Raw genomic sequence first — 27,964 nt, forward strand, 5'->3', positions numbered from 1 at the left:
ATGATTGTAGTATGGCAACCGTCTCAGCGTTGGTCCAGTTTCATTGTTAAATGGATGCGGAAGGTGTGTAGAGCGGGCCTCTATCTGGTAACCCTCTGAATCCTATCATTTAGAGCTAGCAAAGTTCTCAGCAATCATCTGGTCCAGCTTTCTCATGTTTCAGATGACAAAAGAAGTCAAGAAGGGTCCAGGGACTTGATCAGGTAGCTGGTAAGTAGCAGAGCCGTAGATGGAGGCTAAGACTCCGGGCCCTGGGCTCTCTTTGTGAGCCCTGGACTCCTGGAAAGCTCAGGATGGGGCATCAGAGTTACCCACCTCCTCCCATTCAACACGAACTCTGTTTCCCAGTGTCCTCAACCGGGATTCTCTTCTTCACCTGTTGACCCCTCCTGCTTCTCAATCCATTCTTCAAAAGCTCTAATTATTAAAAGATTCTTCCAATTTTTGTAATAACTTCTGCTGGAAAAGCATTTTATGTGTTTTTTTTTTGAATTTTATTTTATTTTTTTATACAGCAGGTTCTTATTAGTTATCTATTTTATACGTATTAGTGTATATATGTCAATCCCAATCTCCCAGTTCATCCCCCACCCCGCATTTTATGTCTATTTTCCATATCTGATTTTTTGAATCCCGTGACAAAAACACTTAATAGAAGTCTTTGCTCTTTTAGTTTTATTTCTTTATTATTGGAAAAATGGATGGTTTCTAGAAAATGACTCTTCCTAGGGAGTTTTTCTCTCTGCTCTCCTTCCATTTTCCCTGAATTTATTATCAGTAATTTTACAGAAACCTTTCCTAAGCTACTACTACCCAAGGGAATAGTAAACATTGGTTTCTTACCTAAATGGTTTTGAATTAATGTTAAGACTGAATTCTAACAAAAGGAGGAGGTTGAGTCTGGGTAGAAAAGCTCATCTTGAGAAGGATTTGAATCTACCTCCGTAACTGAAGTAGTGAGACTGTAACTAGGGACTCAGCACTATTCCAACTCAATCTCTTAGTTGTGATACGGCCGTGATCTTATGCTTATGATACCTGACTTCTACTCTAGTTTACCATTGACTTAGTTTAGCTTGCTGCTGATGGAGAAAGCTGTTGATGCATATGGAGATTGAAGATTAATTGTTCTCTAGGCTTCACCCTTGTTCCTTATTCTCCAGGACTAGCTGACCAAAGATTTATGGCTCAGATAATGTTCCAACCTGAAACGAGACCTGACGGCTACTTGGAACCTTGAGATGGAGAGGATCATCTCTGAAAACAGAAGATTGCCCCCTCCCCAGTACATAGCCCCTTCCTCTTTTCCCTCTACCATCTCTGAGCACAACCTGGGGAGTAGGGAGTTGGTTCTTTGGGACATGAGTCCACCTTCTCCCCAGGATTGCTGGCTTCCTCAATAAAGCTATCTTTCCTTTGACCAACACTTGTCTCTCAGTATTGGATTCTTGAGCGATGAGCAGCCGAACCTGAGTTCAGTAACACCTCCTTTCTCCTGGCGATTTTCACTCCGGTCCAATCTTTTGAAATCATTCTAGATAACATCTAATCCCCTTTCCATGAGGTACTCCTTAAAATATTTGATGCACCCTCTCATTTCTTTGGATTTCCCCATCCCAATATTTTTCTTCTCTAAGCTGCACCTCACACATTTCCTTTAATTCCTGGTGACGTCTCACCCTGTCCGTTTGACACAATGCCAGAGTCACTCACTCTCCCTCAAATTCCTGACATCTTGTCATTGTTTGTGTCCCTTCTTCAAATGGTCGTACTGACACTGAAAGAATAGTCCTGTGGTGTCTGCCTGACACCACAGTGAGAGGCTCTCTCGTTACAGACCCTTTACCTCGTCCCCGGAGCCTAAGATCACATTCACTTTCTTGGCCACCACATCACACTGTTAATTAATACTGAACATGTGGTTGACATCACTCCCAGTCTATTTTTTTTCCAGCTTGATGTTTCCATCTGTCCGTGTCCCATTCTAGACCTGGTCCCTGGCGTATTCGAAGTTTACGTGTTTAGAATAATTTTGCAGATAGATGTTTATATTCTCTGTGGCAGACGGTATATTCTCATGGAGGCTGAGCCCTTGAACTCCAGAGGCAGATGTGTGAGGCCAAAGCCCCACTGAGCTGCTTGGTCTCTGTGTAAACTGTGATCTCACCTCTCCCCACCCAAAGGCTGAGGAAGATGATGATGCATGCTTCACAATTACATGAGGTAATTCTGAAAAACATCTGATTAGGGTCTCTCTTGACATCCTTGTAGATAAAATGGAGAAATACAGTTTCCATCAACCCTCTATCTCTTGAGATTAGGATATTTAGCCAGTTACGAATTCATCTAAATATACTAAAAGGCACTTAGGACAGTGTCTAGCTTATAGTAAAAGTGCTCAGCAGACATTAACACTTGTTTTTAGTTAACATTGTGCTCTACCTTTTTTTCCCATTTGTTGAAGTACTTCTCCCTTTACTTCCTCTTCCCCTCTCCTTTCCTTCCCTCTACAATCTCCTCACAATAACCCTGCCTTCCCTGTACACCCTTAGGATGCTAATACTAGAAGTCTGCTGTGTTTTCTTCCATACCTATTTTTTCTCCAAGTCTTTTCACACAGATACTGCTGAGTTTGGGGGCCCAACATGACTTAACGTTTTCTATATTGATATATCTTGTTGGATGTGAATCCAATAATGTATTAAAAATGATGTACCACAAACAAGATTTATTCCAGATATTCAAGGCTGGTTCAATGTTAAAAAAAAAATCAGCTGGTTCAATGTTTAAAAAAAATCAGTTAATGTAATCCATCCATCACATCAATAAGCCAAAGAAGAAAAATCAGTCTTACAGTCAAATGCAGAAAAAGCATTTGATAAAATCCAACAGCCATTCATTATACAAACTCTCAATGATACGAACTCTCAGAAAAACCAAGAATAAAACGGAACTTCCTCAACTTGATAAAGAACATATATAAAAAATGTACAGCTAACATATATAATGGTGAGAATCTGGATGCTTTCTCCCTAAGAGCCTCTTTTATCACTCCTATTCAACATAATACTGGAAGTCTTAGCTACTCAATAAGACAAGAAAAAGAAATAGAAGGTATACAGATTGGAAAGAAAGAAATAAAATCACTCTTCATTGTTTTTTGCCTATTTATTACCCTCAGCTTGTTCTTCATTTTAACTCTCATTTGAGATTGCCCTTATTGGAAGGTTTTGGCTAACTTCTTACATCCATTCTTGATTATGAGACTTTTTTCCCTACTGGGAGAATGTACTTTTTATAATGGGTCTCCATAGAAAGAGTTAAGGATGGTTTTAGGGCACCAGGAGTGGGAGGCTTGTCAGGTGAGAAAACTGCAAATTTTTTTTTTTTTTTTTTTTTTTTTTTTTATGTGGGATCTTCCCGGACCAGGGCTCGAACCCATGTCCCCTGCATTAGCAGGTGGATTCTTAACCACTGCGCCACCAGGGAAGCCCAAAACTGCAAATTTTGAGGTGAGTTATTCCTAAATTCTCATCCCAGCCTGCCTCTGAAACTGAAACTTTCTGAGACTCAGCTCCCTAAGTCAGAAGACAAGAGTAATAATATCTGTCTTGTAGTTTTCCTTTTTTTTTTTTTTTTCCAAGCCATGTTGTGTGGCATGTGGGATCTTAGTTCCCCAACCAGGGGTCAAACCCAGGGCCCCTGCTTTGGGAGTGCAGAGTCTTAACAACTGGACCACCAGGGAAGTCCCTGCCTTGTAGTTTTGCTGTGAGGATTATATGTGATAAAATAATGTAAATCACCTTTACTAAAAACACATCCAGGACATATGATTATTGTAGTGATGAAACCTCAATGAACAAACACTAATGGGAGACAGGATCTGGGGGAAATATGAGGAAGGGTTCAGGGACAGTGAAATAGTTAATGTTGGTCTTGATGGGTGAATAAGAGAGCAGTAATAGAGCTAATCACTGCTGCTACAGAGAGAATATTCTAGAGCCTGCCTAAGTGGCCAATGGGTTGGGTGTTCCTCAGCATAGCAGTGACTCATAATACTTGCTTACCCTTGGTTCAGAGAGATTTGGGGTATTGGTCCCTGGGACTGAATGTGGAGAATGGACGGTTTGAGCCTGGGGCTCCTCAGTGTGCAGAACTAGAGACATTTCTAGCCACTTGTCTCTCCCTTCTTCCCATCCAGATTCCTTACTCTTGTCTGTAATGTGTTCCTTGGATCCTTCTCAACTTTTGCTGTTGCCCCTGTTGCAGGAAAGAAAGTGGGGTGCGAGAGGATGGTCACGTTCTAAGTCTCAGGTGAGTCCCTGGGACGGCTGCTGAGTGTGGGTTCTTGGCTTCATGCAGGAAAGAATTCAAGAGCAAACCATAGTAAAGTGAAAGAAGGTTTATTCAGGGAGAAACACACTCCACAGACAGAGTGTGGGCCATCGTGGAAGGTGAGAATAGTGCCAGGGTACGGGCAGTTTTTATAGGGGTGGGTAATTTCATAGGCTAATGAGTGGGAGGAGTATTCCAGCTATTTTGGGGAAAGGGTGGGGATCTCCAGGAATTGGGCCACCGCCCATGGCTCCTGGGGGTGTGTCATTTAGCGTGCTGATGTGTTACAATGAGCGTATACTGAGGCTCAAGGTTTAGTGGAAGTCGACTTGTCTGCTATCTTGGACCTAGTTGGTTCTAACCAGTTTATGTCATGTCCGCTGGCTATGTCATTCTTTTAAAGGTTGTGCCCTGCCCCCTTCCTGTCTCACCCCTGCAGGAGCAGAGTTTCTCTGTCGAGGGTCTCCTGTCCTTGTCTCTGCTGATCCAGCAATTTGTTTAATGGTTTTGCAGAGGATGAGAAAGCATCTCTTACAATAGCCAAAAGTGAAAGTGGCTAGTGATGGGAGTTGAGGAGAACACAGGCAGGGCAATCTGAGGTATGATCCTCTTAGAGCTAGCAAAGCATGGAGTCTGGACCTTGCCCCTGGGAATAGGAAATGCACAGTGTAGGTTTTTATCTCATATTGTCTCTTTGTCTCATCACTTGCTCAAGTGCCTTTGCAACAATGATTCTCTGTGGAAATATAACACCCCAAACTCTCAGTTCAGAAATAAGCTATCATTGCCCTGACACATTGCCTGTGAGGGTGGTTGTCTCCTCTCACATGCCCACTTTCTTAGAGATAACACACCGTGACTATTATTTCCATTCTAAGCTTCACTATGTCCTTCCTTCTTGCTTTGCATTTAGACTGCTCTTCTTTTTCTAGGTTCCTAAGGTGGAAGGTTAGGTTATTTATATGAGGTCCTTCTTCTTTCTTTAATATGGGTGTTACAGCTACACATTTCCCTCCAAGCACTGCTTTCCCTCAATCCCATATCTTTTGCTATGATGTGTTTTTGTTTCTATTAATATCTCCAAGCATCTTCTAATTTTCCTTATGATTTCATTTTTGGCTTATTGGTTATTTAGCAGTGTGCTGTTTAATTACCACGTATTTGTGAGTTTCCCAAATTTTCTTTTGTTATTGATTTTTAATTTAATTCCATTGTGATCAGAGAACACTCTTTGCTTGATTTCAGTCCTTTCAAATTTATTGTGCCTTGTTTTATGTCTAGCATATGGTCTATCCTGGAGAATGTTCCATGTGCACTTGAGAAGAATGAGTATTACGCTGTTGCTGGGTGGAGGGTTCTATAGACAGCTGTTAGGGCTAATTGGTTTACAGTGTTGTTGAAGTCTTCTCTTTCTTTGCTGATCTTCTGCTTAGTTGTCTATTCATTATTGAAGTGAAGTATGAAGTTTCTGTTATTGTTTAGTTTTCCCTTTGATTCTGTCAGTTTTGCTTCATGTTTCTTGGGCTTTGTTGTCAGGTGCATGTATGTTTATAGCTTGTTATGTCTTCCTGATGGATTTACCCTCCAGTGAATTTTTCATTTCAGTTATTGTACTTTTCTGCTTCAGAATTTCTTTTTTTTCATAACTTATATAATTTAATTGATAAACTCTATTTTTTGTAATATTTTTCTCAGTCCTTCCTTTAATTTTTGATAGGTGGTTTCTTTTAATTCTTTGAATATATTTATTATAGCTCTTTAAAAATCTTTGTTTAACAAGTCAGATGTCTAAGTTTCTATTGACTACTCTCCCTCCCCCCACTGTGTATAAACCATTGTTTCCTGTTTCTTTGCATGTCTTGTATTTTTTTGTTGAAAATTGGATAGTTTTAATAATATCATAAATCATATTTCCCCCCTTGCAGGGTTTGTTGTTGTTGCTGTTAGATGTTGTTGTTGTTGTTGTTGTTTGTTTAGTGGCTTTTCTGGGCTAATTCTGTATAATCTGTATTTTTGGTCATATGTGGCCACTGAAGTCTCTGCTTGGTTAATTTGATGGGCAGCTAATGATTGGACGCAGGTTTCTATAAATGCATGAAATGGTAAGTCTCTCAGTCTTTGCTGGGGGTCTCTAGGTGTATGTATGTATATTGGGACATGCCTTCAATTCTCAGGCAGGCAGTTTACTACTCTGCTTTAGCTTCACTTCTGGCTCATGCAGAGCCCCAAAGTCAGCCAGAGGGGAGAGATTAGGGCCTTTTCAAGTCTTTCCTGGGCATGTGCACAGCTCTACACATGCATACAGTCTTCTAGATCCCCAGGAATATGTCAGAGCTTTTCCAAGCCCCCTATGGGCATCTCATTTCCCAGCTTTTAAAAAGTTTTTTGTTCAGTCCCAAGTGCTATTGTTATCTCAGGCAGCTGCAATGTTAAACAACTGACACATATTGTTTTTTGTTTGTTTACAAATGCCCTGGGAATAGGGTTGTTTGAATAGATTGAGTTTTGAGTAAGGTCATATAATGATAACCTTGAGAAGAGTACTTTTCAGGATGCTTCTAGGCAGGTCAAATAGTGACAGTTCTCTGAGGATAGGCTTTGAGGAGCTCCAGACCCTTTTTCCTCCCTCCAGTGGCTGCTAGGCTGACCATTTTCACAGCTATCATAGTTGTGGGGCTGTTAGTTTTCAAGGCTACCATGGAGCTGGGGAAATGGGGATGGGGTCAGGGCAAGGAAAAATATAAGTTTCATTGTTCTTACTGAGATTCAGCAGGTTTTCTTGAATAAGTGTTCCTCAGATGATTGCACACCTTTGGTTAATTTCCAGAGTTCTAAAAAATGTTGTTTTTGACCATTTTTCCAGTGTTCTCATTGCTTTCATGGAGGAGTGGATTGTTTGAGGTCCTTACTCCACAATTTCAGAGATGTTTCTACAGTGATTAGGTAATAAATGTGTGTGTGTGCGTGTATATATATATATATATATATATATATATATATATATATATATATATATATATATAAAGGAGGGGGCTGTGGAGAGAAGAGTGAGAGAGAGAGAGACCACACTGTGGATGTGAATATGGTTTAACTTGTAGACCAAGGTAGGAGCAGTCTGTAGAAAGTTCCCCCCACCTCACGATAAAAGTACAGTTGTCCCTTGGTGTCCACAGGGAGCTGGTTCCAGGACCCTCACCCATGGACACCAAAATCCGCAGATGCTCAAGTCTCTTATATAAGATGGTTTAGTACAGTTGGCTCTCCATGCCGAACCTGGATATGGAGGGCTGACTGTAATAACTTCCTTGCTTAGATCTAAAATTCCACCCTTAGGGAGCTGTTCTTCTGGCGGGGATGGTGTGTGTGTGTAACTAACTCTACCTGACTTCTTTTTTAAAATGCACATAACCGTGAGAAAGATAGGTAGAGTTCACCCAGTTGTTTCTCCTCTTAGCCAGAAGGAAATTCTCTGAATGAGAACTTGACCAGAGTGGAGATGGGGGTTGGTGAGAAGTCAGAATGAAAAGGAAGAAGACGGAGGCACTAAAGACAGGGATCTCCTATTTTCCAAATTTCCTGAAAAGTCCCTCCATGTAGATTGGGGGTGGTGTGTGTGTGCACACGTGCGTGCACATGTGTGTTTGTTCATGGTTAGAAAATCACAGAAGAGGAGGTGTAGAGGCTCCTGGACTGTGTCGACTGAAAAAAAAATGCACACTCTCAAAACTAAGAATTATGTTTTATTCAGCAGACATACTGAGGACTTAAGCCCGGGAGGCAGCCTCTCAGATGGCTCTGAGGGACGTTTCCAAAGAGGTAAGTGAGGAGCCAGGGTATATAGGAGTTTTTGCAACGAAAACCGGGTGGTCAGCATCAGAAGATTACCGTTAATTAAAGAAAAAACAGACATAATCGAGTTAATGAATTTAGTGCTTTTCTCTTTATGGGAAGATGCAAGAGTCAGGGGTCACTGCAATCATTGCTTTGAAATGCACCTTAGCTATCTAGGGCCAGTATCCTGTTTTTTTCCATCCTGAATTCCCTCAGGGTACACGGTGGAGAGGGGTCCTTGGCTGCAGCGGCTGATGGCACGATGGCCATAACATCTTTGTTTACTGATATGGCAGGCAACTTTCTTTGTCCACAACTGCAAGTCTGAAGGTGGGAACCTGCTCTTCTGTCTAAGTCATGCATCTCTTTGGGTCAGTCCGTCTTTCTGCTTCAGTTTTTTTTTTAATTTTTTATTTATTTATTTATTTATTTTTTATTTATTTATGGCTGTGTTGGGTCTTCGTTTCTGTGCGAGGGCTTTCTCTAGTTGTGGCAAGTGGGGACCACTCTTCATCGCGGTGCGCAGGCCTCTCACCATCGCAGCCTCTCTTGTTGCGGAGCACAGGTTCCAGACGCGCAGGCTCAGTAGTTGTGGCGCACGGGCCCAGTTGCTCCGCGGCATGTGGGATCTTCCCAGACCAGGGCTCGAACCCGTGTCCCCTGCATTGGCAGGCAGATTCTCAACCACTGCGCCACCAGGGAAGCCCTCTGCTTCAGTTTTAATGTCCATGAAAACAAGGTTGATGAGCTAGTCTAAAGTATTTCTGGCTAGAAATTCTATAGTTCGATGAGGTAGAAGCCTGCAAAATATAGCAAACCACATTTAAAGTGAACTAGTAAGAGCTTGAAACTTTTTTTTTGAACTTATTTTTGGGAAGTATTTTGCCCTTTTGTATGCACAATGAAACAAAAGAACTACTGAGTCCCACAGTGAGCCGTGGCATCTTTACTGTTTACCTTTCGTGTTGGAACAAATGTCCTGGCCCGGCAACCTCCCCCATCGCGGCCTTTTTTCCTGGGGACAGAGCACGGCGTGTCTCATTAGAGGAAGGAAGCAGCCGCTCACTCTGCTGAGTTCAGGTTACACACGCATAGAATGTGTCACTGTCGCCGCCATTAATAACGAACGATGGATGGCTGTGTAGGGCACAAACAAAGCATGTTGGTAAATCCTCTTACTTGGGAACTGATCGGGAGTTCTGCTGACATCAGGAGTTGAGTTTTTAACACCACAGAATATTTGCACATAATATGAGCTGAAATTCACACTGTTGACCTTGGGTTCGCTTTCAGCCGCCCTATATTTCCAGGAGGATTAATTTATCAGCCTACTGTTTATCACCAAGGCTAGTTCTACTTGAGGCAATATAGTGGGTTAAATAAGTTTCCTGCAGGGCCTTAGCCATCTTGCAGCACCGCCCTGAAAGCTCTAGACCTGTGTTGATTGCGTGCTTTCTGCTCTGCTCTTGGGTCCAAATATACCCTCAAATGCTCTATTCATAGCCAGAGGCAAATGACTGATAATAGTTTGCAGCTCTTCCTAAGAGTATTTTCAAATGAAGAGGGACAAAGTAACAAAGTATCAAGAATAGCAGAAAAGTGACACCCAGTGGGCTGATGCTCATTGTTCTATCATGATTGTCAAGTGAGCTGTGCTGGGGAGGATGGGGAGGCCACATCAAAGCCAGGGAGTGAAGCGTATGGCGATTAGTGACGTCTGCTGTGGGTTAGCGAGAGTTACCATGGTAAACACGACACATTGCTAAGCCTGGTGTACAAGGAAGATATCTGTTCTGCAGTTCATCTGAACTGGGTTTGATTATGACCTCTGCCACTGACTTACGGACTGAGTTCCTGAGAGAATTAAAGAGAAGATGTGAACTAGATGAGAAGGTGTGTGTAAAATGTTCAGAAGAGTGTGGGATGACAAAGCAGTTGTGCTTTCCTAGACTGTGAATTCTCAGACCTATCTTATTCATCTTTGTTTTCTGGCATAATGCCTGGCCCATAATAAGCCCTCCATAAATATTTGTTGAATTAATGTACGTTGCATAGAGAAACAGCTTAAAGGAATGAATCCAGTGGTTGGTTCTGAAGACCCAGGTCAACAAGTAAGGGAAAAATTTGTGGAGTCACTGGGGCTTTCCTGAAGTTGCTCTTTATAAGTTTTCCTCCTATTTTTTTAAACTTAAAACGTTATTATTAAAGTAAAACAAACACCCAGAGAAGTGCACAAATCATAAGGGGACACAGCTCTGTGAATTCTCACGTATCATGTAACCATGATCCGCATAAAAACTGAAGCAACACCAGCTCGCCAGAATGCTGGTCTTGCCTTCTCCCATTGTCAGCTACTCCCTCCCCCGAAAGATACGCTTATCCTGACTTCTAACATTATGTATTAATTTTGTTCTATATTTTGTGAGATTCAACTATGTTGTTGCATGGAGTTGTAATTTGTTCATTTTTATTCCAGTAAATGAGTACACCATAATTTGTTCATCTATTTACCTGATGGATATATTGGTTATTGCCAGTTTTTGGCTATTACAAATAAAATTGCAATGAACATGTGTTTTGGTGCTTCTGATCTGCATTTCTGTGGGATGTGAGTAAAACCTTGCAGTGAAATTGCCAAGTCACAGGGTATGTTTATGTTTGATGTTAGCAGATACTACTAAAAAGTTATCCAGAGTAGTTGTACCAATTTACATCCCCCCAGCAGTGTCTGCAAGACCCCACCTCCCTGCATCCTTGTCAACACGTGTCATTGTCAGCCTTTTTAATTTTAGCCATTCTGGTGGAATGTGTAATATTATTTATTTTGGTTTTAATTAGCATTTCCCTGATGACTAATGCTGACGAGCCTCTTTTCATATATTTACTGGCCCTTTGAATATCCCCTTTAGTGAATTCTCCTCTTATTTTTTTTTTCCTCTTATTTTCTAAGACTGTGCTTTGCAGTTGGAATTTTAATTTCTAATGAATATATGCTATTGATTTTACTTGCTAGAAGTTATCAAATTCTGGCTCCATAAATCCAGGACTCTATGGTAAACTTGTTGCTAATTTCTTCTCTTTAAGGAGAAAGGTCAGTATTTAGATGTGTATTTTTGATACATTCTCCATTCTCAAGGAGATGTCAGACTTTGGGAATGGCCACCATGTTCTTTCTCTATTTTTTTAAATTTATTTTTATTGGAGTATAGTTGATTTACAATGTTGTCTTGGTTTCTGCTGTACAGCAAAGTGAATCAGTTACACACATACATACACACACTTTTTTTTAGATTCTTTTCCCATATAGGTCATTACAGAGTATTGAGTAGAGTTTCCTGTGCTAAACAGTAGGTTTTTATTAGTTATCTATTTTATATATATGTCATATATGTGTATATGTCGATCCCAATCTCACAATTTATCCCTGCCCCGCTCTTTCCCCCTTGGTAACCGTAAGTTTGTTTTCTACATCTGTGACTCCATTTCTGTTTTGTAACTAAGTTCATTTGTACCATTTGTTTTAGATTCCACATATAAGCGATATCATATCCTGCTCTTTCTATCGTGTATTTTAAAAAGTATTTAAAATAAAAAGCAAACATTCTCTTGCTCAGCAAAAAGCCAAGTTGGGACCAGTGTTACCGTTTGTCTTTTCTAGGCATTGCTCTGTTGGAGAGAATCAAAATGCTCTGCAGGTTTTTAAACACCCTCAAGTGCAGTAGAACCATGCGCTGAACAGCCTGCCCAGAGGCTCTTTGTCTTGCCTCATCCACAGTCCCTGGTTCTCATCCAACCCCTGCACCTGGGCTGGGGTCCCTTTGAGCTGACCCCTTGGTTGGACTGTTTGTCCCTGGATGCTGCCTGTTGCCTCACCTTTAGCTCCTGGCTCTGCAGCTGGAAGCCGGTAATGTGCCCCCTGCCACCATCCCTGAGCCCCACTCAGATCCCACAGTTCCGAAGCATTTAGTTCCATCCACGGTCCTTTGGGATTTATTCCCAGAATGTAAGCGTGAGTCAGCATCAAAAAAAAAAATCTATTATTTTTTTCTGGAATTGAAAAATATCCTGTGGACCCTGGATTGTGTGGGGAGCATTCCTAAATATTTGATTTCTAAAATTCATCACAGTTGATAACCAGGATGGTGATACAAAATCCTGAGAGCTTTATAATGCAGTGTAGTAAAAGCTGCAATTATGAGCATTCATTTAAGCGGTTTTCAGTAGAAAAGCGGGCGGGCTCACCTTGGGCTAATTTGTACATTCAGAAAAATGACTGAGCCTGTGCTGCGCTCCCTGATGAACTGTCATGTGTATATAAATGTTGTCTGGCGTGTGTCTATTAATTCTCATCTCAGCAGCAAATGGGATCTTTGCTACTGAGTGGTTTTTAATCAGTCTGTGACAGCTGCATCTAAATAAATTGGCTCAATCTTGAGAAAAATAATTGCAGTTGGTATGGCTCACAGTTACAAGAATGTCCTTTAATAGTCACAGCTCATTCTTTGAAGGATGCTAGGGACCACACTTTACCCCGACACACAAAAGGTCACATGATGCTGTGATGACGTTGATGGTGACAGGGACCTAATGCTTCAGCTAATGACCAGGGAGAGTGACACGTCAGCCCAGGAAAGCTGGAGCTCTCACGGCTCACAGGGAAAAACTCCTGCCTGTTACCAGCCCCTTAGATTTTCCTTGTAATTTAATTAGTTTCCATAAAATAAATGTGCTTTCTCTTGTACACGGTCAGCAAAAATAGAATGTGCACAATCTTTCTTCTGAGTTGCTGTTTTTACTCAAAGAGTTAAGCCTAACATTTTCTAGATTTCTTTCTTTCTTTTGTTTTAAAATCAGCATCCTCTTAGTTCATTAGCATCTTTGAAAAGATTTCTAACAAATATGTGAAGGGACACACTATCCCTTCGGTAGGAGTACAAGACTTGCCCGGTAAGGACATGAGTCCAAACCCTGGCGCTATTTTTGGAAATGTGTGATAGGAAAGTACTACATGTACCAAATAAAATAAAATGATTTTCTGGGTTTAAAATAGCAATTCGGGTGTCAAATTTATCTTTACTGATAAAAGAATTAGAAGTAGGTAACAAAACGCTTCATGTACGGGATATGAGATAGACGTTAATCTTTAGCATCTCTTCCGTCCCTCTTGAATCACTCTTTGCCCTGATTAGCTCAACCCTGTCCCCTGTCACTCAGCGCTGCCTGTGAAGGTGGCCCCACCGAAGCATCTATTTCCCTACCTCCATCACAAACACCCCCCTACTGCTCGCCTCAACTCCTCACCCCAGGAAATGGCAACTCCATTCACCCAGCTGTTCAGCACCCACATCTGGGGGTTGTCTTTGATTCCTCTCTCTCAATCATACCCCATGGCCAGTGCATCCGTTGTTGCTTCTACGGCCCCAATACATCCCAAGTTGTCCACTTCTTCCCACCTCCAGCACCACCCCCTAGTTTAAGCTACTCGCCGTTGCTTCCCCCCGTCTACTCTCCTTGGCAGTCCCTCCATCCACACCGGAGCCATACTGATCTTCTTACGATGCTAATTCAATCGTATTGTTCCCTGGCTTCCGCACTGGAAGAAGAAACAAATCCAAGCTCCATGTCGTGGCCCACCACCCTGGTTTTCTCTAGCTCCCTCTTGCTCGTGTTCCGGCAGCTGGGTTGGGTTTATTTCAGTTTCATGAACCAGCTCCTACAAATACGGAAGAAACTAATAACACAGTAAAACAGGTAGTGGCTCCGAGACTGAGTTTATTGCGCTGCAGAGCGTTGGCAATATCTCAGAAGGGGAAAGGCAAAGCTGGATTCTGCAGGGAATCTGAAGTTTGGTTTAAGGCAAATCTTTCAATGCAGGGGCTTAACGAGGATTGGGTAAGACTTGTGCTACACCAGGATTTGGATAGGTGGAAACAGCAAGGTGAGTATTTTGAGGCAAAGTTTTAGGGCTTGAACTGTTGGTGGTTTTAATGAAAGAATTGATGGGTCTTTTGGGAAGGTTCTGTAATGGATAATCAAGTTATTTGCCTGGAAAGGCATGTCCTGGAATAGTAAAGTGATGCCAGGGAAGACAAGGGAATAGTGAAGTCTGTAGGGTCTACACTGCAGATTGTAGGACGCATATGTGTGTGGGTAAGATAGTTTCAACTCAGGTCCAAGCTGTGTATGAAGGTGGATGGTCCTGATTCTCACAAAAATCAGTCTACAGAAGAGAAAATATACGTCTCTGAAGTATATGAAAAGATGCTCAGCTTGACTCATGATGAGAAATATATTTGAAAACTGAGATTTTTTTTCACCTGTTAGACTTTCAAAGGTCAAAAAATTTGATGGAATCTTATGATGGAGAGGAAAACAGGGAATCTTACACACTTCTGGTGGTAATGTCAACTGGTAGAATTTCTATAAGGAGGGCAATCTGACAATATCTATTAAAATTATAAATGCACATTCCTGCTGTGTGGAATAAAAATGATCACTTGTGAGTATCCAACCAGTCTGCTAATATCCAAAGGAACCAGTGTCCTGTAGAATACATTTTAGGAGGTACTTTTTAACTTGTGATAATTAGTCCTTTGATTTAGATAAAAGTTGCAAATGTTTTTCTCAGTGTTTTTACTTTGCATATGGTGATTTTTGCCGTGTGAAATTTTGTAATTTCATGTTGACAAATGTTTTGATCTTTTTTTCAAATGGCTTCTGGATACGTGTCATACTCCCAAGATCATAAAAATACTCTGCCTTGGTTTCTTCTTTTTTGTCTTATTGTTTTGGGGCCTAATTTTTGGTTACATTTAAATCTTTGGTCCACCTGGAGTTTACTTAGGTGTAACTTGTGAGGTATCTATTCAATACTATTATTTTTCCATGTGGTGACTCAGTTTTTTCAATACTATTTATTGAGCAATTCATCCAGCTCATAGTATATACTGAATTCTCAAACATATTTAGTTCTATCTCTGGAATCCCTAGTCTGCTTCATAAATTTTTCCATGCATTCAATGGACCACACTTTTTAAATTATTGTAATTTTGTTTTAGGTTTTGTTAGTCAAGTTAATCTCACCTTGTTGCCTTCTTGTTCAGAAGTTTCCTGGCTCTCCTAGATTGTTTATTTTTCCTGTGAACTTTAAAAACAGCTTGTCTAATTCCATTGTCTAAAATCTCATTGGTGAACTAATTTATCGTGTTAACTTTACAGATTAGTTTAGGGGCATTTCTATTTTATGATGTTAAGTCTTCCTATCCAAGTGCATGATATGCCTTTATATTTGTTCAAGTCTATTTCGTGTTCTTCAGTAATAGTGTAATGTTTTCTTCACAGGTGTTTCACATTTTTGTTATGTTTATTACTAGGTTTTTGTTTGTTTGTTTCTAATGTAAATGTGAATTCCCCATTTCTATATCTATTAGCTGCTTTTCATTTGTAGATATGAAGGTTTTTGAGTCTATATATTTATTTTGTACCTGGACATTATATGGAATTCTCTTATTGTTTGTAATATAATTCGAGTTGGGTTCTCTAGGCATGTAACCATATTGTCTGCATAGAATGATAGCTTTACCTCCTTTCCAATTTTATATCTGTAATACTTGCTTGGCCTAATACCTCAAGAAGAATATCAAATGATCATGGTGATGGTGTGTATTGTTTCATTTTCATCTTTAATGAGGTCACGTCTAGTAATCCTTCATTAATCAAGGTGCTGACTTTCAGGTGGAGATAGATACATTGTATTATAAGAAACTACCCATTTTTTCTCATTTTATTAAGAGTTTTAGCAAGAATTTATGTTGAATTTTATCAAATGCCTTTTCAGCATTTATGAAGATCATAGGATTTTTCCTTCTTAAATCTATTAATATAGGTGAATAGATGTTATGATATGTAATCATGCTTTTATTAGGAGAATAAACCCTACATGGCCACTATATATTAATTTTTAAATCATTTGCTGGATTATTTCGCTGAGTTTTAAGGATCTTTACATCAATTTCTTTTTGTATGCGTCTGCTACCTTTGTTGTGTTCTAGTGTCAGTGGTTTATATACTTTATTAAAAACAACAAGAATGGGACTGGGGTCATATGCCCGGCTATGGGCTGATCTCTGTTACCAGGGGACTGCTCAGGCCTAGATCACATGACCACTCTTGGATCTGGGGGTGGGGTCAGTTTCTTATTTATTGATTTATTAAACCACTTATTGAGGTATGATTTACATACAAAAAGCTGTACATGTTTATTGTACACAACTTGATGAGTTTGGAGATAAGTATATATCTGTGAAACCATCACCACAATCTATGCCATAAACATATCTATCACCTCTAACAGTTTCCTCCTGTCCTCTTATTATTATTATTGAGAAGAACACTTAACATAAGAGCAACTCTCAGGAAATTTTTAAGTATACAATATAGACTTGTTAACTATAGGCTCTGTGCTGTACAGTAGATCTCTAGGACTTATTCATCTTGCATAACTGAAACTTTGTACTCTTTGACTAATACCTCCCCTTTTCCTCCTCCCCTCAGTCCCCAGCAGCCAGCATTCCACTCTTTTCTTCTATGAGTTTGACTATTTTAGATTCCTTATATAAGTGGTATCATGGAGTATTTGTCCTCCTGCGTCTGGCTTATTTCACTTTGCATAATGTCCCCCATGTTCATGTATATTGCAGCAAATGACAGGATTTCGTTCTTTTTTTTTAAGGCTGTATAATATTCCAGTGTGTGTGTGTGTGTGTGTCTATATATATACACATTTCCTTTATCCATTCATCTGTTGATGGACATTTAGGTTGCTTCTATGTCTTGGATATTGTGAATAATGCTACCATGATCACAGGGAATTCAGGTATCTCTTTGAGATCCTGATTTCAATTCATTTGGATATATACCCAAAAGAGGGGAATTGCTGGATTATATAGTAGTTCCATTTTTAAGTTTTTGAGGACCATCCATACTGTTTTCCATAGTGACCATACCAATTTATGTTTCTACCAACAGTGTACCAGGGCTCCTTTTCTCTACATCCTCGTTAACACTTATTATCTATTTTTTTATAATAAACATCCTAACAGGTGTGATGTGATATCTCATTGTGGTTTTGATGTGACATTCCCTAATGATTAGTGATGTAGAGCACCTTGTCATATACCTGCTGGCCATTTGTGTGTCTTCTTTGAGAACTGCATCTATTCAATACCACTGCCCATTTTAAAATTGGGTTATTTGGGTTTGTTGTTGTTATTATTGTTGTTGTTATTGAGTTGCAGGGGTTCCTTATATAGTTTGAATATTAACCCTTTATCAGATATATGGCTTGCAAGTATTTTCTCCCATTCCCTAGGTTCCCTTTTCATTTTGTTGATTGTTTCCTTTGCTGTGCAGAAGCCTTTCCATCTGACATAGACCTACTTGTCTATTTTTTCTTTTGTTGCCTGTGCTTTTAGTGTTATATCCAAGAAATCATTGCCAAGACCATTGTCAAGAAGATTTTCCTCTATGTTTTCTTGGGGTCAGTTTCACTTGAAGTACATGAACTCAGAGTTGGATAGGGTTGGTTCCCCCAAAGCAAAATTGGGACCCAGTTACCAAAAGAAGGAGGGGTAATAGGTGGAGAAAACAACAGACCCACCCCAGGCACAGTTAGCAATAATCCAGCTTGGATATTTCTAGCTGCATTTGCAGTGCACATAGGAAGTTTCTCTGCTGATACTTGTGTGGGTCATCAGGAGAACTCTTATTAGCTCTAGATTGACAATGTCCAGACTCCTTTCATGTGGGAGAATAAACTCCTAATTTGTTTAAGTCATTAAGAAAAACATGGAAATAAAAGCAGGAAATTTTTTTTATGTCAGCAAAGCCAATGTGGGCAATTCCATTGCCACTGGGGAATGCACTAGAGCTATTTCATGGTGTTCTATTTCAAGGTCCCGGAGTGAATTCAGGAGCAAAGGGGAGGTCTTCAATTGAACCTCCTTATTTTCAAGCCAGTGGATGTGGATTCCTTCTTGAAAACAGTCCTGTATTCCAGTATGGTACATTTCTCTTAATAACCAAAAGTTGGAACTAAAAACAATTATTGAGTTTGACATAGTTCTCAGGTTCTCAGGAGTTTTCGTGAAAAGATCTGATTTCCATTTGGTGATAGTTGAAGTGCTTTATGAAATATTTATAGAGGGAAGATATGCTTCCTTGCTGTCTTTTTATTCAAGACTTTTCATTTAACTTGCCCTAGATCAAATCAATATTAGAGTAATAATGTAAAAGAAATTAAAACTGTTTTAAACAGCTGCTAGAATAGCAGTTTAATTCAAATCAGGGCAAGTGTACAGGGAAGAAAGTAAATGTGAACATATCTTAAACACAGCATTTAGGAATTGTTCAAGGATAATTCAGAGTAAAACAACCTGGATATATATGCTAAAACACTTAAATGACGAATTACAAAAAGCATGCTACTAATTAAAGGAATAAGAGAGTAGTTCTGGTACTTGTGACTGGAATGTATGCAAATCATATTTATTCTTTATGAAGACTCTTCAAAGGCACTTAAAAGTCCCATGTACTTGGTATTCACATTTTTACACTAGCCTTTTGATTTGATTGCCTCTTATGTAGGAAACACTAGGGGCGGAGGAGAGGCAGTATGAGCCTTACTGAAAGAGCACAAACTGTGGAATTCAGAGGGCTGGGATCTCGTTCAGGTTTGCTGCTGCCCAGCCTGGAGCAGTGGTTTGTTTTCTCAATGCTTCATCTTCCTCTTCAGAAAAGATTGTCAAAGTCCCATCCCATTTTCACATCCCGTAATTCCACAAGCCAGGAGCGGTAGTGCACCTTACAAGGAACGCAAGTGAGCAACAAAACTAAACCTTCAAGAGCCTCCCTCAACAATAAACCAAAGTCCAGCAGTCACTGCGCATCATACCGTATATTCACTCATACATATACATGATACATACACACGGTATGTCTACACACAGTATGTATCATAGATACAGGACACATCACACACACACACATAATACACATCAGATATCCATATATGAAACATACATCATATACACATATAGATATGATGCATACATCATACGTGCATTATATACATACATATATATATGTATATATATATATACACATGCATTGCAGCATCTACCAAGTAAGTATCAGCCCTGCATTGCAGGAGATTCATAGAGCAGATGCAGAGTACTGCTTCAAAGTGCAGACTCTTCCTCCAGACTCCCGGCCACTCTACTTGCTGGGTGACTTTAGAACATTTTTTTTTTTTCCTGGTCCCAGTGCAGTGAGCCCTTCTCATCAAGTTTTCTGAAAGGCTTGCGCCTGGACAGGACCACATCGAAGAGTTGGTGCCAGTCAGGACCCACCATGTACTGCATCCCTGGGCAGAGGTCCTTTTACTTAACCTCATTGCAACTCAATTCTGTCCTTTTAAAATTGGGCACAAATCCTAGTTTCTACCTCATGGTGCTGGCATTAGGATTAAATGAGATAATACGTAAAATATACCAATATTAATGCCCAGTACATACTCTACTCATCACCACTATCATCCCACTGAATTCTTCCAAGATCTTTATAAAGTACGGTGTTGGTTCAAAATCTCAGCGACTTCCTGGGTGAAATCTGAAACTGGCCCTATAACACAGAAGGCAAGGCAAGACAGAGAAGCGAGGCAGACCACTCCAGATTGGTGGATGGCAGTATTAATAAGTGAGGAACTTACATATGAGGCACGTCTTGGGCACCGCAAGACAAAGTAGATCCCTGTATCTACCACCAGAATCTCAAAAGTTGATACAGAGGCCTTAACTAGGTTTAGTCACGTATTCAGTTCAGATGGTCTCAACACCACCTTCTTCTCTCAAGTCTCCGTCCTTGAAACAGTTCCCTGTGGGGGTGGGTGGAGGGTACATTCCAAGGACGGGAGGGGGTGAGGAGCCTCTGATTGCCTGGGTACGACTCACAGGTCAGCCTGCGGTCACGTCCCCTGGATGACCTCCTCCAACACAGGTATTTCTGTCTCCATATCACATGGCATCTGAAGGTCAAAGAGTCTAATTTGCCCAACATCATCATGGGTCCTGATACAACTGTTCTGGTCTGAGTAGGCAGTTTGGTGCTGTTCTCTATGGCAGAACATTTTCGCCAGGCAATGTGTTCCTTGTCTGGGTCGTGGCTGAGTTTTTCTTTCAAGTTGACTCCAGCTTCAATCCTGCACCCAGACCCACCCTTTGCAGGGGGCAAGAATGTTCCCTTATAACCTTAGAGGGTAACTGAATGTGGGAAGAGGGAGCAGTAATGACATCACCATCTACAGGCAACTCTGGGTGCAGAGAGAGGCAAAGAGTCCAACTTGCCAACGACTGCAGAAACCTTAGGTGCTCTGGGGGAGAAGGTGGGTGCTAACTCATTGATAGATGCACATGGGCACAGCTCTGAGCTACTGTGGGTCCATTCCAGACTAACACAATAAAGTGAATATCACAATAAAGCAAGACACAGGAATTTTTTGGTTTCCCAGTGCATATAAAGGTTATGTTTGCACGATGCTATTGTGTGCAATAGCGTTACGAGTAAAAAAAAGTCCATACCTTAATTACTTTATTGCTAAAAAATGCTAACCATTATCTGAGCTTTTGGTGAGTCATGGTAGTCACATCAAAGACCACTGATCACACATCACCATAACAAATATAACAATAATGAAAAAGTCTGAAATATCGCGAGAATTACCAAAATGTGACACAGACAGGAGGTGAGCAAACGCTGTTGGAAAAACGGTGCCAATAGACTTGCTTGAAGCAGGGTTGCCGCAAATCTTCAATTTGTAAAAAACGCAGTATCTGTGGAGCACAGTAAAGTGAAGTGCAATGAAAGGCGCTATGCCTGTATGTTAGCACGTGTGGAACTCCAGGTGAGCTGAAGGTGGTATATCACCCCATGTAGTGTTCCTCTTTGGATCTTAGTTCAAATTCTGGGAGATGATACCAGGCAGCTTTTGTGGTTTTTTCTAAATATGAGATTCTTAGTCTCTGGATCATCACACCGTGTATCAGGCTGGCAATTCCCACAGGATGCTCTGGGGGTCACAGAGCACAGGAACCTCATTATTAGAAGGAATGTTACTCTCACTGAGGCCAGTGCTTCCCAAAGGGCTGCCCACGAACCTGGGCTGGCCTGGGAAGATGTTTTTCTCCTGTTGTGACAAAAGAGCAAAACATAAAGACAGTTATGTTTGCATTGGTTTGTAACATTTTTGTAACATCTGAAGTATGCTGCTGTTGAGTTATAACTCTGGAGTACATCCATGAAAAAAATGAGCCAAACTGTTTCTTAAAATGTCTCTGTTCCATCAAATTCAGAGGCCCTGGAATCCCGAATTGGATCCAGCCTTCTATCTCGCAGGAATAGCACACGTGAGATAGCAGGTCAAGCTGCATGGCTCATTGGGAACAGTCAGTCCCTGCCTTGCCACTTTCTTGTGTGTGGTCTGGAGTTTTTTAACACCACTGGGGCTCAGTGGCTTAAAACGACAATGGTTTATGTCTTACACCACATGTCCATTGCAGGTTCCCATTGCTTCACCACACTGCCCTCCCTCAGGGACACCGGCTCCACCTTTTGGAATCTTGATGGTCACCATGGTCACGTGAGTCATGCACTGAATTTTAAAGGCTTCAGTCTAGAAGTGGTGCATGTTATTGCCGCTCATATTTCATTGGCCAAGACAAGTCATGTGATTACACCTAACTTCAAGAGGGCAGGAAAGTACAATCCCACAAAGAAGTTCTTGGAAGGAGTAGAGGTAGAAATATTGGCAAATAGCAGTTAAGGCCAAACATACAGTCGTTCATTAATATTCCATTTTCTTTATTTTAGCTCAGCATTTTAACTGGTTGAAATACTTTTATATCTTGATTCTGGTATGAATTGTATTAGCTGCCAAATTTTGAGAGTCTATGGCATTTCCCTAAAAACTTCCTCTAGCCTGGTAGTGATTCACTGACTAGTACATTCAGACTACAGTTGTTCAATGGTTTCAAGTCCACTTGCTCCATAAGGGGATCATGAGAAATTCTGTAACAGTCTTTGCTGAAATCACAGCAAAGACACATTATTTGGGTATTTTGCCCTTGATTTATTAGAGTAGGGTCTCTATCAAAAAAGGAAATAAGGTGGGTTAGGGGGAAGATTTGATGTTCTGTAAGTTTGGAATAATATGAACCAAAGGTCTGGATAATTGAATTTTTAGTTTGCATTTAAACACAGAGGCAACATTATTTTAGTAACTTTGGTTAATAAGACATGATAATATATTAGTAGGACTCTGGTTAGGTATTTGGAGGTCTTGCAGATGGTTGGAAACTGTCAGCCAAGTACCAAATCAACCTTCAGAACCAAAGAAAAGACCCACTTCTCCGAGAGTGATAACAGCAATAATAATAGCGAACCCTTGCATGGTATTTACTGTGTGGATGTTTTGGAGCCAGGGCACATAATACCATGTCCTATTGTTCAGAACTAATCACATAGCTCCTCTTATAACCAAGGGGGCTGGGAGATTTAGTCTTCCTTTTTAGCTTGGAGAAAAATGGTCTTGAATTGTCTCTTTCATAATACGCCTTTTAAAGATTAAAGACAGAGAGAATATATATATTTTTAAAGGTTCAATATTAGCTGGAAAATTCAGAAATCAGCATCCAAAAAAAAAAAAACCACTGTTAGTTCTTCCATATTTCAAAATGATATGAAATTCACCCACAAGGGAGGTGGTTAGGCAAAAATATAGTAAACAGAAGTGTGATTTTAATTAGCTCACAACCTTCCAACCTTCCTTACACTTCATTTTGTTTCATTTGTTGTGTGTGTGTGCTGATGGAAAGGAATGAGCGGCACTAGTCCATTATTCCAGGATTTAAGGTAAGAAAGGTTAGTTTCAGGAAAGAATGCATACCCCAGGGGCACAGAAAGTGGAGGAAACACCTGATTGATGAGACAAGTACCAGCAGAGGGTGCTGGTGTGGCACAAAATTAAGATTTTTTTAAAAAGAGGAGGTCTGGGCTAGAAGACAGCAGGTGTGAGGGAAATGTAATAACTGTTTGGTTCCCCTTGGAGGTATGAATTTCCCCGCTGCATGCAGATCTGTCTGGGTTTCAGTGATTTCTTGTGATGGCCACATGGATTTTAGGCATCTCCTAAAGCACAAACGCCTGACACTTGCTCCTGTGTCTGAGCGAGCCTGGGAGAGGCTGTGCAGTTTGGCTCCTGTCTTCACTGGAGACTTTCTATCTATCAGCCCCTGGCTGCTCGTCTGTGGCATCTCCATGCTGGGTTCATGTGCAGTCTCTATTTTCTTATTTGCCCAGCTTTTACAAAACTATATTTGTGCGCCCTAGAAAATTTGCCAAACTGTTAATCCAAGAGGGTCCCATTTTCTTTTCTCACGTGGCCACCTTGAAGACAGGGTGACCAGTTCCTGGGAGCCTATACATAGCAGAGGTTGTGAAAGGTCGGGGAGGGGGCAACGAGGTGGGCTGCGTTTCCTCAGCAGAGCCTGACCTCCTTGGCTGTCAAACGACGAAGAGCTCGATAGTAAACGCGAGCAGGGCCTTCTCGAACCTGCGCTTCTGAACTGCTCTTTCAGAAAACAGCGTTCTGGGCTGGCAGTCAAGTGACCCACTGGGGTCCAGTCCAGCCTGTCTGGGCCTCAGTTTCCTCCTCGGTTCAGCGACAGGGTCTAGACACTCTGATCCCGAGGCCTCTTTCAGCCCTCCCGCGCCACAGTCAGACACTTCCGAGCGGCGCGGCCGGTTCCGCCCTCCGGGAAGGGCCCGCGAGAGGCGAGGCTCTCGGTCAGCACCAAGGACAAGGGCCCCGGGGCGCGCTGCGCAGACGCAAGGTCACTTCTTAGCCAGTCCCGCTCGTCTGCGGGTGTCTGGGCGCCAGGGTTTGGAGGCGGCGCGGGGAGGGCCGTGTGTGCTGGGGAAGTGGTGAGAGCGGGGGGAGCAGCCCCGGGGAATGAGGTAAGGCCGGGCCCTCTGCGGTCTCGCAGATTCTGCGCCAAGAGGCCGAGGGCAGTTCCTGCCAGTCGGGCGCCGCGCCCCCTCCCGCCCCTGCCGGCCCTGCCCGGCCCTTGGCGGGTGCAGCGCTGCTCCGCATCTGGAGGCCCTGTAAAGTCCTCCCCGGGCCTGCGTTGACCCCCTCCACCCCCTTTCCTTCCCGAGCCTCGCCTTAGCTCCCCGCCGGGGCCGCGCCGCTACCACTGACCTCTCGAGGTTCTTTTGGACACACCCACGAGTCTGACCGCACCCCTCAGGGCTTGGGGCCCTGGACGGCCTTCCTGCTCCCCGTGACTCAGTTCCTTGTGGGGGAAGGGTCCCCACGACCCTATCCTCCCCCGCACGCCCGGAGCCCCGCCCCCGCTTGCCCCGCCCACAAGCCCCGCCCGCCGTTGCCCCGGGAACCGCGGATCCCGCAGCTGCAGGAAGCGCCCGGCGCCGCGGAGCTGTTCTCGACGCCGGCACCGCCGCTCCCGCCGCCAGGGCCGCCACCGCGCCTCAGCGCCGGCTCCCGCTCCCGCGCCCGCTCCGTCGGCCATGCTGCCCCGCCGCGCCCCGGCGCCCGGTGCGCAGCTGCTGCCCGCGCCCGCCCTGCTGCTGCTGCTGCTGCTGCTTGGCGCGGGGCCCCGCAGCGGCTGTCTGGCCAGCCCGGTGCCCGCCGCGTCCTTGTCCGTGTCGGGGCCGTGCGGCGCACAGCCCTGCCGGAACGGGGGTGTGTGCACCCCGCGCCCCGCGCCCGGCCCGCAGTCCCCGGCCGCCGCCGGCGACCCCGGCTACAGCTGCACCTGCCCCGCCGGGATCTCTGGCGCCAACTGCCAGGTGAGTGGACGCGGCGGGCGCGGCGCGGGGCGCGGGCCGGGGACCCGTAGCCTCTCCCCTCCGGCCACTGCGCGCTACCCGGTGCGGGGCTCCAGGGTGCCTGACACGAGCTTCCCCCGCTTCGGGAAGGGGATGGATCTGGCCTCTCGGCTCACGTGGACGCGGACCCCTGGCCGACCTTGCAAGTGTCGCTTCTCTGCCCACCCTGGTACTCCGGCCGTGCCGGCCCGGGGTTCTCGGAGCGCGCCGCTCCATGGCCTGGCAGCCCCCCTAGCTAGCCCTGGTACTCCTGGCACGACCATTAGCCGCCAAGTGGCGCGCCCATCTCGGCCCGGGCCGAGCCACACTCCGCTAGAGCCGGGTCTTGGTGCCCGTTCTGGCAGCGCAGAGGGACCAGCTCCGAGCGTCCCTGGCGGGGTTCATGTCCAGGTGGCCCCTGCTCCTTGTCCCGCTGGATCCTGCGTGTGTCGAGGGTGAGCCGTATGGGCGGCAGGGAGTGGCGGGCTCCGTGCCCAGGGGTCGGGCATTTTCCTTCCTTTCCAACCCCCTTGAGGGCTCTAACAAAGCCGCCGGAGGCCGAGAGGTCAGCTGCCGCCCCGCGGCCTGCGACCAGCCCTTTCTGAGCTTAGGAGGAAGTGTTGGAGCAGCAGGAAGCATTGGAGGGGACGTTGCGAGTTGGGCTTGGTGTGTCGCCTTCCCGGCCGGACGCTCCTGGAGGCGCACGTTTGGGGCAGGCAGCCAAGGAGTGAGCTGGGCACCGGGAAGCTTCAAGGAAGAGTGGGGCCGTGCGAGGGATGGGAGATGGCCAGGTGCTAACCGTGGATTTGGGATTTCCAAGAGAATTTGGCAGATAGTAAACAAGGCTGGCTTACAAGTTTGTTAAAGCTCGGTGAAACCTACTAACCTATGAACACCAACATTTTCAGTAGGCGACTTGGCACACAGTGTGTGCAGGTAGAAAATCCCCAAGTCTCTATTCCAGGGCAGGGCAAGTGATGAATTTATCTGAAATTGTTAAATTCAACCAAGTGAATGTGGAACGTATAAGGGATCAGATGCTTTCTTTCTTACATATGGAGTGGAGGAGTTTGTTTCATATAAATTTGATAAAATGCCCCAAGAGTTACTTTGAAAACGCTCAAATGCACTTTTATTTCTTTGGGTAAGAGGCCAATATTTTTTAATAGAGTTAAATGGGATTGAGAAGCTTGACCTTGACAGACGATTTTTGCTATTTCCTAGAATTGTTTTTTTCTCATTAGTAGCAAATTATCAAGCTGAATCTATCTTTTCAACGTTGTGCTCTTCTTTGTTAATTGGTTCCAATAAGCTTTAATTCCCTCAAAGGAGCTGATGCTGAGGATGAGGATGAGGAAGAGGATAATGAGTGCGTGGTATGACCCTGCGGAGTAGATTGGGGAATGAGGACTCTTTGGGGAAATGCCTGTTGGAGCCGTAGGAACCATTAGGACAAAATCTTGCTCACTAATCTCCCCTGTTGACTGATGATCTGTATGACTTTTACTGAAGAAATGAGTTGCCTGAATGCTCCTATCAAACCACTCTCATAGTTACATGTCTGAAATCTGTCCTTGAAAGAAACAGTCAATTTGGATTCAGGGTGTAGTAGACACAGACAGGAGAAGGTAGTTTAGAGTGCAAATCAGTTTAAGTAAATGGGAAGAAAGACTGGACATTGGGAATTTAACCCAACTCTGAGACTTTTTTTTTTTTTTTTTTTTGGTGATTCTAAAAATAGAAGAAATCTTCAGGAAAGGGGAAGACCTCTATATTGCTTCCTAAAGATGACTCAGAGAAGCATAAGTATTTTTTTGTCCTAAGTAGTGTTTTGATATATAATGTATTCATTCAGAAATGAGTCATGAACTAATACACAGATATTGCAGAACCAACTAGTTCCAAACAGATTCGGGCTTCTGGGTCCTGTCTGAGGCGGTCTTAGCTCTGTGAATGCTGCGCACCTGAGGAGAAGCAATACTGGGTCCGGAGTTCCGAGTTGAAGAGAGCTGGAGTAACTAATTCTAACAGGAAAGCTGAGCAAATTTGGAACCTGATCTGGTTCCTGATCTGGTTCCAGCTTGGTTACCCAGAAGAACTTAAACTGAGATGATTCAGAGCCTTGTAAACCCATAAAAAATGGATTCCTGATCATTTTAATTTAATCTTTCATGTTCTTGCATTGACACTTGAGACTCATTTTCTGTGGGGAGAAAAAGGCAATCTCAATAGAGAAGTTAAACAGAGGGGAAAAAACCCCTCACACATACTCAATTACAGATAAGAGAAAAGGATGTTAGCCGTTGCAGACAGTGTGCTTGCTGAAACAGAATCGCATGCTCACTGGGTAAATTGAAAATGGAATTTTACCTGTACGTGAAGAGAATTCTGTAGACAGCAAGTGTCACCCCTCCCCCAACTACAAAGACAATAATGTTAGCAATGAAAACATTGGAACCTAACTCTGAAGTCCTCCCTCCCTCCCTCCCCTCCCTCCCCCTCCCTCCCCTCCCTCCCCCTCCCTCCCCTCCCTCCCCTCCCTCCCCTCCCCCTCCCCTCCCTCCCTCCCTTCCTTCTTTCCTTCCTTCCTTCCTCTTCTCCTCCCCCTCCTCCTCCTCCTTTTTTCAGTATGTGTTTAAAATTAAGAAAACCATGAACCACTAATTGGGATTTAAATGGATTAAGGCTGTCTTCAGCTTTTGCCTGGTCAGCTGGCTGACGTCTGGGCAAGCCTCTGGGTCCAGGCAGTGCTTCTGGTATCATCCAGCGACAGGAACCCACAGAATCTGGGAACTGTGTGGTGTGAAGGAGGCTGTGTGCGTTTGAAGCTGAGCTGCTGGCATTGAACCTGCTATGA

General features: G+C 43.2%; 1 protein-coding gene across 1 annotated transcript in view; it reads left to right on the forward strand.

Moving 5' to 3' along the window:
- Positions 1-24,807: 24,807 nt before the first annotated feature.
- DNER (delta/notch like EGF repeat containing) overlaps positions 24,808-27,964 on the forward strand; it is a 332,382-nt gene continuing 329,225 nt past the window's right edge. The window contains exon 1 of the mRNA XM_068543746.1: positions 24,808-25,089. Within this exon, the coding sequence (XP_068399847.1) occupies positions 24,808-25,089 (282 nt within the window). The remainder of the gene's footprint in view (positions 25,090-27,964) is intronic.

This window comes from Eschrichtius robustus, chromosome 5 (assembly GCF_028021215.1).
Source record: "Eschrichtius robustus isolate mEscRob2 chromosome 5, mEscRob2.pri, whole genome shotgun sequence".
Lineage (NCBI taxonomy): Eukaryota > Metazoa > Chordata > Mammalia > Artiodactyla > Eschrichtiidae > Eschrichtius > Eschrichtius robustus.